The following is a 14,807-nucleotide window of genomic DNA, read 5'->3' as shown; positions in this document are numbered from 1 at the left end:
ATGATGAGAAACACTTAACATCTACCCTCTTAGAGATTTTCAAGAATATAATACACTGTTATTAACTAAGTCACCTTGTGGTACAATAGAGCCCTTTCACCTAATCCTATTTAACTGAAATGTTGTATCCTTTAACCCGTATCTCCCACTGTTTTGTTAAAAAGTATGTTTTAACACAAGGTAATTACAACTATAGGCTAATTCTTTGTTGTTGTTGTTATTGAGACAGGGTCAGTCTCCCTCTGTCACCAGGCTGGAGTGCAGTGACACGATCTTGGCTCACTACAACCTCCGCCTCCCGGGTTCAAGAGATTCTTGTGCCTCAGCCTCCTGAGTAGCTGGGATTGTAGGCATGTGCCACTATGCCCAGCTAATTTTTGTAGTTTTAGTAGAGGTGGGGTTTTGCCATGTTGGCCAGGCTGGTCTCAAACTTCTCACCTTAAGTGATCCACCTGCCTTGACCTCCCAAAGTGCTGGGATTACAGGCATGAGCCACCACTCCTGACCAGGCTAATTCTTAAAAATAATATTTTAGGTGTATTTCCCTCCCCAAATTATATGATTATACAATAGGACATCATTTCATGTTTGATTTTCTACAGTGTAACCAATCACAGGATCATTTTAGGAAAAGTTAGTCAAGGGCTTCCTCAGTTTCCCTCTTAAATCCTTTAGTCTTTGATATTCACATCGTCCCCCTAGGAAGCACCTAATTGGTTAGACATGTCACCTTCCCCTTCATTTGTTAATGGACCTACTCTCTGAGATCCTTATTTGCCAATGGCTACACTCATCTGAGCATCTGGCCAACAACACATTCACCAACTGTGTGAAATTCTGCATATTTTACAAAACTTAAATTGTACTTTGATACCTGTTTTGTTGTATTTTCAACATCTCACAGTCCATAACAGAGAGGAAAGTTGGGCTATGGTGGATGGAGAGTATGTTAAGGAGGGAGAGATGTTTAAGTGGAGAGTGATTTTTCTAAGTGGTTGAGTTGTGTAGAGAATACTTTTCATGTCTGATGATTTTAGCTTTCTCCACAACTAGTGGCCACAGAAACTTGGATACTGACTAGTTGGAGTTATAGCTCAGAGGAAGAAGACAGTACATGCACGTCTGAGCAAGGAACCTGCCCCTGGAGGGATAGCAGTGACATCAACACATGGCAATATGATGAGGTCAAGGTGAGTCAAGACAAGAGGGTGGGTTTCAGGATCTGAGCCAGAGTGCATGGGTTAGTGAACAGGAAAGGCAGGAAATATTTGTTAAAAGCTTAGGCCAAAAAATTCTCCTATGTCAGGCCAAACACTGGTCCCAATTCTATAGGTATTTGAGGTTTCTGAACAGAGAATGGAATGAGATGATAATAGTATTTGTTATGGGCTAGGACTGTTTGAGTACTTTCCATGAATAACACATTTAATTCTCCTGTTAACTTGGCGAGGTACTGTCATAGCCTCATTTGAAACTAATATGACTGAGCCAGTAGAGCTGTTAAGCCCCTTGCCCAAGGTCACCCCGAAAGTTGAAGCAGCAGAGCCATGGTTTTCTGAATCTGGGCCCTCTGCCTCCTGAGATCACGCTTTCAACCGCTGCGCTACCCAGTCTCTCCTGGGCCCAGGCTGACTGGAAATGTGTGCTGGGAGGTGAGGCAAGATGAGGTGGAAAGAGCAGTAAGAGGCCACCTGCATGATAAAAGGCCTAAACCAGGGCAGAGAAGAGTTCAAGAGCAATTCCAAAGAACACTGCATGTTAAAGTACTAGTGCTGTTTCATTGGGTTTACACAGGACTGTTTCTTTCCAAAACTCAGTAAATCATGCATGAAGCAATCACCATTACAAGAAGGAATCAGCTGCTCATTAAAATTCACTGTTTCAGCCGGGCATGGTGGCTCATGCCTGTAATCCCAGCATTTTGGGGGGCTGAGGAAGGTGGATCACCTGGGGTCAGGAGTTCGAGACCAGCCTGACCAACATGGTGAAACCGTGTCCCTACTAAAAATACAAAAATTAGCCGGGCGTGGTGGCAGGCGCCTGTAATCCCAGTTACTCAGGAGGCTGAGGCAGGAGAATTGCTTGAACCCAGGAGGCAGAGGCTGTAGTGAGCAGAGATCGCATCATTACACTCCAGCCTGGGCAACAAGAATGAAACTCTGTCTCAAAAAAATAAAAAATAACATAAAATTCACTGTTTCTCAGGAGGAGCTCCCTCAACTAAACAGCTTCCCTTCTAATGCAGGGACAAATTGGCACTTAAGATAAATTTGCAGCAGACACCAGGGGGGTTAATGATCCTGTGACTGATTACACTATAGAAAATCAAACATGAAATGATGAAGCTAGAGCTCAGGGTCTGCCTAGGCAAGTGCCTGCTTGTGCACAGCTCTGTGCCACCCAGCAGACAAAGCCCTGACCCAGTGTTGTGAGACCTGTGTTCTAGCCCTCAATCACTTACGGGGTGGGGATTGACCACTCTACTGTGCTTTAATTTCTCACCTATGGGGATTTTTGTCCAATCTGCCCATGGGACTGTTGAGGATCCAGTGAGGAAGTAGATCATGTTTTCAAAGTCTGGCTGATCTACAGCAGAAAGAATGGTCCTGCCAAAGCTGGCACTTGAACATCTGTGACTGATTCCCAGCACCTCACCTGCGTTCCAGTGTAGTCTCCATGGGAGGTGGCGGGAACCCTGTTTGTCTGCCACACAACCTGCCAGCTCCAAGGTAACAGCATCTCTCCTCTTACCCATATCTGCCAAACCCAAGAGAAGAGAGAAATACGTCAGGTCTCTCAGAGTGTGGGAAGGATTCTTGGCCATCTCCAGCCAGGACAGTCCCCAAAAAGAAATACTGGGGTTGGGGTGTTGCCAGGGACAGGTTTTCTGGCAAGGATAGGAAGCTCTGCCCTTGGCTGCTGAAGCTCCGAGAGATGGGCTCCATGGGTGGCCTTGCTTCTAGCACAGGCAAGATCTAGGCAAGTGGTCAGCAGTGCAGACCCCCTCCCTTCAGGGCTCCAACCACCTTACCTCCATGTGGGCCAGTGTCTGGATGTGCAGCCAGTGATCCCCGAACTTCCCAAATACGAACCTCTTGATGGATGCCCATCCTGGGAAAGAAGTGACACCAGAGGTTGACTCCCTGGTCAATTTCTAGTGTTTCCTCTGAGCCCCAAGGGCAGTATTCTGCAATAAGCTGTCTTGTCTGGCCTCTCTTGCATATAACTGGTCTATACCCCACAGGGAATTGGGGTCAGGCAGCAGGTCCAGAGGATAGAGGTGCTGTGCCCATGCCTATTAAACATCCCGATTATGGCCTTTTGGGGAGTGTTCCCCGTCCAGTCTCAGAGTAGGAGCACACGTCCAAGGATCCCTCCAGGGCCCTTTCCTCTGTAGTACCCTCAACCCTGCTCTGCACTTCAGTAGTCCTGCTTGACCCACAGATCCCTCCCACCTGCTGTGCCCCCCATGCCCAGGGCTGCTTCTGTTGCTTCCCCCACCTTCCCTTCCAGCCCAGACTCCCACTCCCCTGCAAGCCATCCAGAAGAAGTCTCACACTAAGTCATGGAAAATGCACAAGCCAGAAACAGCACAACTGTCCATCCACAGGGCAAGGAATAAGGAACTTGTGAAAGTTATCCACAAACATCACATAGCAACAAATCAATAAAGTAGTTACATACAGCCCCATGGATGAATCTCACAGAATATTGAGTAGAAAAAAGAATAAAATATATGCTGTATGATTCCATTTTTGAGAAGTTCAAAACCAGGCAAAACGAAACTATTCTTTGGGGGTGTGAGGACATGGTAACTACAAAAGCCGAGGTCCCGGTGGTCTCTAGGTGGATGTGGAGAACAGGTTGGGGAGGATCTGGAGTGCTAGGGATGCTCCAGGTCTTGGAGTAGTGGGTTTATAATTCAGCAACCCCTACAGATATGTTTGATGTGCTTTTCTACTATATGTTATTTCATGAAAAAAAACCCTCGCACCCTGTCCCCCTGCTCTGCCTTGACCGGCTCAGGGCACGAACCCCCTAGTGTGCACACCTCTTACCCTGTTGGCCTCAGTGGGGAGCATTGGATGGGGAGCTTCCAGGGCCTAAGGACAAAGGGTGACCCACCACTCAGGAGTCCCACCTTTATTCCTTCCTCTGGGGTGTCTCCCTGTCCCAGGCTGTCACATCCCGGCCCCAGCCCCACTGTGTTCTCTGGGGAGTTTGGCTGTGTTGACCTGGAGCACCCAGTTTCCTGGCTTCCTTGGGTGGCCTTACCTGACCTAGGTCTGTTTCTTACAGAGGGATCTGCTCTGATGAGCCATTCCAGTGCCCCAGTTTAATGTAATATCTGGTGGGATAGTCTTGGTCTTTGTCATTTGTTTCTGTCACGTGGTCACCTGCTCACTTACTTACAATTAGGGGAAAGCTTACAGGGAGTCCATGCCTGGGAACGTTCGATTCTATGTGAGAATGTCAGTCACACAGCAAGGTGAACTCCTACTCCATGTCAGAGGCACCCTGGCCATGGAAACCAGGCTCCTTGTCCTCATGGAGAGGAGTGCTGAGAGAAGACAGGGAAGTGTGATGAGGGCTGCAGAGCAGGCTGGTGGCCTGTGGGAACCTGCCATGAGCAAGTCAGGAAAGGAAAGAAATGTTTCACTGAAGGCCTGAGGGATGGAGAGGGAACAAGAGGGAAGACGCTCAGCCATGTCTTCATTTCCTTTAGCCCTGACAACATGCTTTGTGATAGGTATTATGATTCTCATTTTACAGAGGTGGGAACTGAGGCACAGAGGGGTAAAGAGCCCAACCTAAGCTCACTCAGCTAACATGTGGCAGAATGAGGACTTACACTCCCGTCTCCATGATTCAGAAGCTGTCAGTGAGGAGGCTGCTGCCACAGCCATGGTCAGGAATGATGGTGATTTCACTGGTTATGGAGCAAAGAGATGTGTGGGCTCAGGAGAGGCACTGATGATAGAATTGATGTTCTACGGACTTGGGGAGGGATCAGAGACAACTCCCAGCTTCAGCCTTGATCAACTAGGTGGACAGTGATTCACATTCACCAAGATGAAGAAATGGGAAAAGCAGATTTGGAGGGAAAAAACATCATTCATCTAAATTTGATACATTCTACTTCAGTAGAAAGAAAAAAACAAAAAAAGAGAAAGAAATGGGTTGATTAAATGAAAACAAGATGATTCCATGCCTAGAACTCCCGCTGTATGCCACCCCTCCTTCAATCCCAGCATTCTCACACCCTTCGCCCTGCTTCCTTCCAGCGTCCTCATGTATACCTGTCCTTTCTGAACCTTGGGCCCTCCAATATCCAATGCCAAGCAGACTGCGTTCGAGAGAACCACCTAGAGGACACTGTCCTTGGCCACACCATTCACCACCTCACCCGTGCTTTCTCCTTCTCGGGGCAGAATTCCCTTCATCTTTCTAGTCCTGAGACCATTCTCTGCGTGCAGAGCTGGCTTTGTAGGTGTGCAGCCTCTGCAGTTACACAGGGCCCCACACTCAGAAGGGCCCACCTTCAGTTTAATGCTCCTCTGTTGCCGTCTTGAAGTTCCTAACATATTAAACAAAGGGCCCCACACTTTCCTTTTGCACTAGGTCCCACAAATTATATAGCCAGTCCTGTACATGTGTCTGTATCATAATGAGGCAAACCAACGTGCGGCAGCCTTTCCCATCCATGGCAATGAACCTCATTTCCATCTAGGAAGTCCAACTGCTTCAAATCACAGGGAGACAAAGCAAAAAGAGGAGCTCAATTCTTTTGTTTCTATGAAATACAGTTTTATGTGTAGTTTTATGTTTCTTCCTGGATAATAATTTAGGAGGGAACCCTGAGGAACAGGATACAGAGATAACAAATTATGGGCCATTAACTGTGGCTAATTATTTCTTTATGGCTTAGAGTGGAGGCACATCTGAGTCACTCTGGCACTCACAGTTCCGGAAGGGTGGGGCTGCTTAACTACAACATTGGGCCAACATAGGGCCCGCGGGGAGACGAAGGGAGGAGCCATTTAGTTCAGGCTCGGCATCCCCAGTCCAGAACCCGAAAGGTTTTGAGAACCGACGTGCTTAAAGGAAATGCTCATTGGAGCATTTTGGATCTCAGATTTTCAGATTAGGGATGCTGAACTATTAAGTATAATGCAAATATTCCAAAATCCAAAAAAATCCAAAATCCAAAACACTTCTGGTCCCAGCATTTTGGATAAGGGACACTCAACCTGTAATCTCAGCCTGGCTTCTGAAGCATAAAAGCATAGCAGCATCCAAACATGCACATAAACTTATGTCCAACCCAAAGGTCTAGAATCTGGTTTGACTCTGTGGAAGAAAAGGATTTCCTGTTTCACAGAATCCTTTTGTTCCTCGCCCTTTTTACCCAGAGAGAGAGAGCCGCTTAGCATAAGTCGTGGAAGGATGACTGGGGACTATCAGAACCCTCAAGAGAAAGGTTTGTTAGTCTGGTTTATGCTACATTTAGAAGAAGGCCCAGGACTGTTCCTACAGTCTAGACTGGAACGAGGACTCAGGGTAGGGGTCGGGTGGGTAGTGGATGGAGAAAGAGGAGAGTAACCAGGAAGAAAAATGGGTACCCAGGTATCCTCTGAGGGTGACTCGAAAGAGAGATCAAAAAGCAACTGACTGAAAGTCAAGAAACACTTTTGCCATCACCGTAATCCATGAATGTTGAAGACTGACTGAGCAGGCTGTTTTCTTTCTGGTAATGGACAGTTCCTTCTAGATGCGGCAGAGTTACAATTCCATACTGTAATATGTTGGATAATGAGCCTTCAACTGGGTCTAAAATTAGGACTTTGACATACAAGAAAAACGTCTTCAGGCTTCAGGTTTTCGTTATCTGGTTTCTTTTGGATACTTTTTGCTCTTCTATCTATCCTCCAGAAAAGACCAAGCTGACCCACTCACTGTCAGCACCAAGAATGCTGTAAGGGTCACTGAAGACAAATTGTGCTGGTTTGGGAGTAAGATAAAAGACAAACTCCTCTTTCCACAACTGTGTGCTAGCCCAGAAGTACCCTGGCCACTTTAGTCATTTATTTTACCTCATTTGACATTGATCTGTGATATGATCAACATGACTCACCGGTGCCTAGAGATTCTCTAACTTGTTTTTCCTGGCCCTGTGCCCTTCTCAATACCCCACACCCCAAACTTCCTCCTCCTCCTTGTTACAGCTGGCTTGTGGGAAATGGGACTGGCCTGGGGCTCTCAAGAGTGGGCGGAGCTACCTCTCTAGCACTGCTCTCGAAAGTGGCTATTGTTTCTGAACTGAGAGCTCTACAATGAGCAGACACTGCATGCACTGTTCTTCTGAAGATTTAATCCATGTATCTGGACATTGCCCAAGAAGGCTCTTCCTTTAGCATGGTTTGTATGCTCATGTTCCAGTCTTCCTATTTCCTACCTGGAGAACTCTTGCTCTTCATTGATCCATTCGTTCTTGGTGTGCTAACTTGTGTTTCAGCTGTGCCAAAATTAAGGATTAGGATTATCTTCTAAACAAAAAGGATGACCTCCTTCTCCTGCATCTAGACCCTAAGGCATTTCCCTGCTCACTAATGGGATCAAGAGTATTTTCATCTGTTTATTGGCCATTGTGAATTTTTCTTTTTTCTTTTTTTTTTTTTCTCTTCTTACAAAGAGGTATTATTGCATTTGGTCCACAGTTGTATTTCACATTATCTCATGGAGCAGGGCCCCTGGGTGTTGGTCCCTGTGCAATACTTGGTGGGGCATGTGGCGGGGGGAGATGCAGCCGTATAGCTGGTCAGGCCAAGAAGGGGAGGAGGGCTGGAGGCTCCTTAAAACCTACTGAGGGGCTGGGCGCAGTGGCTCACGCCTATAATCCCAGCACTTGGGGAGGCCGCGGCGGGCAGATCGCCTGAGGCCAGGAGTTCGAGACCAGCCTGGCCAACATGGCGAAACCCTGTCTCTACTAAAAATACAAAATTTAGCCAGGTGTGGTGGAGCACCTGCAGTCCCAGCTACTTGGGAGGGTGAGGCAGGAGAATCCCTTGAGCCCAGGAGGTGGAGGTGCAGTGAGCCGAGATCACGCCACTGCACTCCAGCCTGAGCAACAACAACAAAACCTACTGAGGCCACAGTGTGGGGAGTTAGCATGGAGAGGGGGTCAAGCTTAGCCCTCATACCTCAGAATTCCACTTCCTTGTACGGGCCTCACTTTCCCCACTGGGCCCCAGGGCAGGTCTGAGGGTCTGAGATCTGTTGGTCTGAGGTTACTAGGGAAATCCAGCCACTTGGGAGTCTGAGATATTTAGCATTGTGGCCAGGCTCCGTTTCCCAAGGGACTCATTTCCCAGCACCCTCTCCACTGTCCTCGCCCCATTCCTGGGGGACGAAAAATATATGTTTCTTTAGTTAATACGTCCTGAAACTTTAGTGGGTACAGAAACCACAAACTGATCAGCTGACAAAAGGGGGAAAAGGTGAGGCAAGCGGAAAACTTTGGGGACCAGTTCCCTCCAAGCCCAGGTCTCTTCTCCCCAGCACAGCTCGGCCCACAGCCTGGAGGTGCCAACAGGGACCCTCACCCAACACTTAGCGGGATACGGCCTTGACCCCTTCCCCCACAGCCGGGTGGGTGGCTCAGTCCTGCGAAGGACCAAGGCAAGGGAGAAAAAAGCCCTGCCGCCTGATCCCATGCCACCACTCACAGACCCTCGGTTGATTGTCAGCACTGAACAGGTTAAGAAAAAAAAGAGATGAAAACACAGAAAAACCCAAAAACCCAGACGGGGAGATGATGTGGGGAGAGAGCATGCTGGGAGACTCAGTAGCCAGCCTCCTCCTGGTAGTAAGGGGGATATTCAGGGACCTCCCCCGGGCCCAGGCAGTCGCCAGCGCCTGAGGGAGCCCCATCCGCCACTGTGCCTTGTGGGCAGTACTTGGGGTCATATATCTGCTGGCCCAGGCCAAGACCTGGCCACTCTGGTTGGCGCCCTGTGTGTAACCCTTCTGCAGGGACATGGAGGAGTTCTCACACTTGTCATTTCCCAGCTTGGGGTCATAGATGTGCCACCGTGTCCCGGGAGCCATCATGCACACCTGGCTGACACACTTGTTTGTACCCATCTGGACACTGATGATCGAGTGGTCCATGGGGGGCAGGATTTAGTTCTTGGGGTCATAGAAATGCCTCCTCGTGCCATATGCAGTCATCCCTGACTGGCTGGCGCATTTGTTGGTGCCCATCTGCAGCCCGAGGATGCACTGGCCAGCCTTCATGGGGGGCTGTTGAAGTTCCGCTCCTGCTTCTCCAGTACTTGATGCCAGTGTCCACCCCACTCTGCAGCTCCTTAGTCTTGGCCTTCCCTGCCAGGGCAAGAAGAGACACCTGCAGCTGCAACCTCTAACAGGTCGTTGGCCTCGAACAGGTCCACAGGGTTCATGCCGTAGCTGACCATGGTCTTGATGAAGCTGGAGAGGTTTTCTAGCTGGTGCCAGTTCTGCATGGAGTGGTTGAGCTTGGGGACTGAGCCCGGCTGTAGCTTGTTCAAGAGTGTGCATAAGATCATCCCGTCCGTCCTTCCAGCCCTTCTGGAAGTCGGGGCTGATGGAAAGGCTGGTGAGTCCCTCAACCCAGCTGCGGAGCTCTGCCTCCTTCTGGGGGTCATATTTGGACAGAAGCCAGTTCTTGACCTCAGCCAACAGCCCGTATGAGGAGGGGCCCTTGCTGAACTGCGTGGAGCTCATGGCTAGCAGACGCTGCGGTGGGATGGGACTGGACAGGATGGGACAGTATCCGTGAATTTTTCATTCTTATCTACCCACTTTTATTGGGTTGCTTTTCTTACTGGTTTATAAAAACCATTATATATTGGAGCTTTGAACTTTTTATTAAATGCAATGTAATCATAGGCTGTCACTTGTTTAAACTGAATTTTTTAGTGGCATCTTTGTCAGTTACTAAGCTACTGTCTCTCAGCTTCCAACCCACCTTTCTATATTCAGCTCTGGGATGCTGGAACTGAAACTGCAAAACTACAGTCCTCCTTAGCCAGCTGGCCTTCTGATAGGTCCCGCCAACAAGGGGAGCTAGAGAGAGACTCGAAGCCAGGAGGAGGGTAGAAGGAGTTGCTCCTTCCTGTTTTGCTTGATGCTCTAGTCAGTGTTGTTCTAGCATTGGCTTCTTACCATGAAGGTAGCGCTTGGTTCCAGTTTCCAGCCTCTTGCAGCAGTCCCAGAATGATCCTCATTCCAACCCTTGGTGGTAACAGCCAGGTTATATCTGTGGTAGGCAGAATAATGGCTCTCCAAAGACATCCACATTCTCATTCCTGGAACCTGTTGAATATGTTATCTTAAATTGCAAAAGGGACCTTGCAGATGGGATTAAGATGAGGACTTTGAGATGGGAGATTATCCTAGGTAATCTGGGTAGGACCAATGTCATCACAAGGGTCCTAACAAATGTAAGAGGAGGGCAGAAGGGTCAGTGTCAGAGTAATGTGATGTGTGAAGGATTCAATCAGCCATTAAAGAGGAAAAGAGGAACGATAAGCCAAAGAATGTGGGCAGCCTCTAGAAGCTGGAAAAGGCAAGAAAATGGACTCTCTCCAAGGGCCTCCAGAAAGGCACACAGTCCTGCTGGCACCTTGATTTTGCTTAGTGAGTTCAGCCAAGAATGGCTGTTGAGGTGCTGGGGAGCAGTGACCCCAGGGGCCCTGAGTTCTAGTATGATTCTGCCATTAACTAGCTGGCTTTGGAGACAGCATGGTCCCATCCTGAGCCTCAGTTTCCTTACTGTGTGCTGGGCACCATTATCTCACAAAACAAAGTGGGTGTTGATATTTCTCATCCCCGATGGCTTTAAAGAGGGAAATAAAATAATTAGATTTGTACTTCAGAAACATCACTTGGGCTGCAGTATTAAAAAATGGTTGGCTCTTTCAAGGCTTGGTTCACATTTTCCCTCTCCCACAAGTCCCCTCCCCACCCTGCCTAACCTCTTAGTTGGAGTCCTTGTCTACCTGGCGCTCCCCATAAAACAGAGAACTACATATACTGTAAACATCTTGAAATTGGACATCACATGTTTCATCCACATGTGCTCCACCAGGCTAGGTCTATGCCAGGGCTGATAAATGTGTGCAGAATTATCCTCTGCACTGAAAAACCATTTTCGTGGGACAGAGGAAGAAATAATTGAGCCACTCAATACTTGTTGGGGACTCAAGCATTCTTTTGATAATGGAGTTTATCTGCAAGCCTCAAGGGGTGTACAATTAAGCACTGCAGGATGTATTTCCCCTAGCTCTGAAAGGTTCTGATCTGCCTTGAGTACTGATGTTGAAAAGGACTGTCTGGGAAACAGGTCCTGAGGCCAGCTTGGTTTATTGTCACTAGGCTTTAATCATATCCTACAAGTTGGAACCTGAGAGGATTCTTTTCACCTTGCACGATACGATGTGAGCTTTGCTGAGCTGCACTATTGATAAATGGGAAAGAGCAATAGTGACCTGCATTTTCTTTTGAGACTTTTGCCCATTAAATATATTCTTCCTTAGATCCAAGCAATTCAGTATTATGGAAATAAAAAGCTTTTGTTGAATACCTGTTCTATAATTTGAAGAGCAGTTCTCCTGTTTTCATAATTTAGAATAACTTGAAGAAAAAAGCCAAAATACCTATTATTATCTATGAAAAGACTGGAAAAGTTTTGTGATTTCTATAGAGTCCATAACCAAGAACAGTAGACCTAAGATATCCAGAGATTTCCCAAATAATTTTTTTTTTTTTTTTTTTGAGACAGGGTCTCACTTTGTCACCTAGGCTTGAGTGCAGTGGCATGACCATGGCTCACCACAGCCTTGACCCCTTGGGCTCAAGTGATCCTCCTGCCTCAGCTTCCCAAGTAGCTGGGACCACAGCTACAGGTGCACACCACCACACCTGGCTAATTAAAAAATTTGTTTTGGTAGAGATGGGGGGTTGCCATGTTGCCCAGGCTGGTCTTGAACTCCTGAGTTCAAGCAGTCCTCCTGCCTTGGCCTCCCAAAGTGCTAGGATTACAGACCTGAGCCACCCTGCCTGGTCCCAAATAAATTTAAAAAGAATTTCACTGGGGATTAGTTAAAATATTCTGGGATTAATTTTTATTAATTTATTATTATTATTCTACCACACTGCCTCTGGTGGTATGGTGGGGACAGAGTTTGATTGAAAAGAAACAGGCGCGGTGGCTCACGCCTGTAATCCCAGCACTTTGGGAGGCAGAGGCGGGCAGATCACGAGGTCAGGAGATTGAGACCATCCTGGCTAATATGGTAAAACCCCGTCTCTACTAAAAATACAAAAAATTAGCTGGGCATGGTGGTGGGCACCTGTAGTCCCAGCTACTTAGGAGGCTGAGGCAGGAGAATGGCGTGAATCGAAGAGGCGGAGCTTGCAGTGAGCCAAGATCGCTCCACTGTACTCCAGCCTGGGCGACAGAGCAAGACTCTGTCTCAAAAAAAAAAAAAAAAAAAAAAAAAAAAAAAAAAAAAAAAAAAAAAGAGAGAGAAAGAGAAAAGAAACATGAGAGAACTTTCTGTAGTGACAGTCATATTTTGTAATTGGATGCAGGGGCTGGGCAGGGTGGCTCACGGGAGGCCAAGGAGGGCAGATCACCTGAGGTCAGGAGTTCAAGACTAGCTTGGCCAGTATGGTGAAACCCTGTCTCTACAAAAAATACAAAAATTAGCCAGGCATGGTGGCGCACACCTGTAATCCCAGCTACTGGGGAAGCTGAGGCAGGAGAATCGCTTGAACCTGGAAGGCGGAGGTTGCAGTGAGCTGAGATTGCGCCATTGCACTACAGCTTGGGCGACAGAGCAAGACCCTGTCTCAAAAAAAAAAAAAAAAAAATTGGATGCAAGATACATATGTGAATACATTTGTCAAGACAAAGACTAATTCCAGCAGCAAATTAGGGTGATATTGTATGTAAGCAAGTAGAGAGTGATGGAGGTTACCTTGAAATGGAGCTCAGCCCCTGCCATGCTCACGTGTTCTGTAGCTTTCACTACTGGCCTCTTTATGGCCTCCATTGCAGAGGGCCAGGCTGAGAGGAAAAGATGTTCTGCTCTCTGAGGCTGTTGAACCTGGAAGAAGACACAGAGGAGGCAGAGGTGGAACTGTGGAAAATGAGAAAGGTACTAGGAAGCATATAAAAAATAGTAGCTAACATAAACCCCATTCTATATGTGGGTATTTTATTTCTTTTCTAGAAAAATGCTAAAAAATTAGCCTAGGGGAGCAGATCAGAGCCGCAGTTCCCAATGTGTGGTGAGGAGGGACCCTACAGGCTCTGAGACTCATTCAGACAGTCATGAGGTCTAAATTATTTTAATAATAATAATAGGCCAGGTGCAGTAGCTCACTATTGTATCCCATCACTTTGGGAGGCCGAGGTAGGAGGATCATTTGAGGTCAGAAGTTCGAGACCAGCCTGGCCAACATGATGACACCTCGTCTCTACTCAAAATATGAAAATTAGCCAGGCGTGGTGGCAGGCGCCTGTAGTCCCAGCTACTAGGGAGGCTCAGGCAGGAGAATAGCTTGAACCTGGGAGGCAGAGCTTGCAGTGAACTGAGATGGCACCACTATACTCCAGCCTGGGTGACAGAGCGAGACTCCATGTCAAAAAAAAAAAAAAAAGGAAAAAAAAAATAATAATAATAACGGGTTATTTGTCTTTTCACTCATTTTCTCTTTCAAGTGTACAGTGGAGTTTCCAAACACTGAGTGACATGTGAGAGCTTAAAAAATTAAATGCAGAAGTTGGTTTAAAAATCCAGCCATCTTCTTTTAAGCCAGATATTAAAGAAATTTGCAAAGATGTAAAACAATGACACTCTTCTCGTTATTTTTTTGTTTTTCATTAAAATGTTATGTTAATGTGTAATGAGTTTATTATCATTATTTCTAAATAAGTTAAATATTTTAAAGTTTCTCTATTTTGGGCTAGGTGTGGTGGCTCACGCCTGTAATCCCAGCACGTTGGGAGGCCAAGGTGAGTGTATCACTTGAGGTCAGGAGTTCAAGACCAGCCTGGCCAACATGCGACACCCCGTCTCTACTAAAAATACAAAAATCAGCCAGGTGTGGTGCCACACACCTGTAATCCCAGCTACTTGGAAGGCTGAGGCAGGAGAATTGCTTGAGCCCAGGAGGTGGAGATTGCAGTGAGCCGAGATCGCACTATTGCACTCCAGCCTGGGTGAAAGAGCAAGACTCTATCTCAAAAATAAATAAATAAATAAAAATAAAGTTTGTCCATCTCAATTTATAATATGCTAATTTCTATTTTTTATTTTTTATTTTTTTAGAAACAGGGTCTTACTCTGTCACTCAGGCTAAAGTGCAGTGGTGTGATCAGAGCTCAGTGCAGTCTCAAACCCCTGGGCTCAAATGATTCTCCTGCCTCAGCCTGCTGACTAGCTGGGAGTACAGGCACACACCATCGTGCCTGGCTAATTTTTACATTTTTTGTAAAGATGGGCTTTCACTATGTTGATAGGCTAGTCTGGAATTCCCGGGCTCAAGTGATCCTCCTGCTTCGGCCTCCCAAATTACTGGGATTAGAGGTGTGAGCCACTGTGCCTGGCTAATATGATAAAATTTGATAGCTGTTAAATAAACACAGGATCTTTAGGAGTCCATAGTAATTTTTTAAATTAAAAGTGTTTTAAAAGTGAGGCATAATTTACATACAGTAAAATGCACAAGTCTTTTTTTTTTTTTTTTTTTTTTTT

General features: G+C 46.8%; 1 protein-coding gene and 1 pseudogene across 8 annotated transcripts in view; both read right to left on the bottom strand.

The window, feature by feature from the left end:
• The window catches only part of LOC108517577 (uncharacterized), a 73,736-nt gene that overhangs the window by 31,087 nt on the left and 27,842 nt on the right, over positions 1-14,807 (bottom strand). For 5 of the 8 annotated variants that reach the window (XR_001882153.1, XR_001882152.1, XR_001882150.1 and 2 more), the window contains exons 2-5: positions 13,026-13,154; positions 10,207-10,356; positions 3,032-3,111; positions 2,656-2,757 (exon numbers count right to left, since the gene is read on the bottom strand). Coding sequence is in view for 1 of the 8 variants with exons in the window: in XM_017855594.1 (XP_017711083.1) it covers positions 2,748-2,757; positions 3,032-3,111; positions 10,207-10,356; positions 13,026-13,154 (369 nt within the window). In the remaining 7 variants the exon portion in view is untranslated. Of the gene's footprint in view, positions 1-2,175; positions 2,758-3,031; positions 3,112-4,852; positions 5,044-10,206; positions 10,357-13,025; positions 13,155-14,807 lie in introns of those variants that run through there. The other 3 variants (XR_001882154.1, XR_001882149.1, XM_017855594.1) reach the window with 3 other exon arrangements.
• LOC108517575 (calponin-2 pseudogene) lies at positions 8,274-9,833 on the bottom strand (annotated as a pseudogene).

The sequence above is a fragment of the Rhinopithecus bieti genome, unplaced genomic scaffold, assembly GCF_001698545.2.
Source record: "Rhinopithecus bieti isolate Rb0 unplaced genomic scaffold, ASM169854v2 scaffold_36959, whole genome shotgun sequence".
NCBI classification, from domain to species: Eukaryota; Metazoa; Chordata; class Mammalia; order Primates; family Cercopithecidae; genus Rhinopithecus; species Rhinopithecus bieti.
Note: the sequence above shows the minus strand (reverse complement) of the source record. Positions and strands in the feature narration are given on the sequence as shown.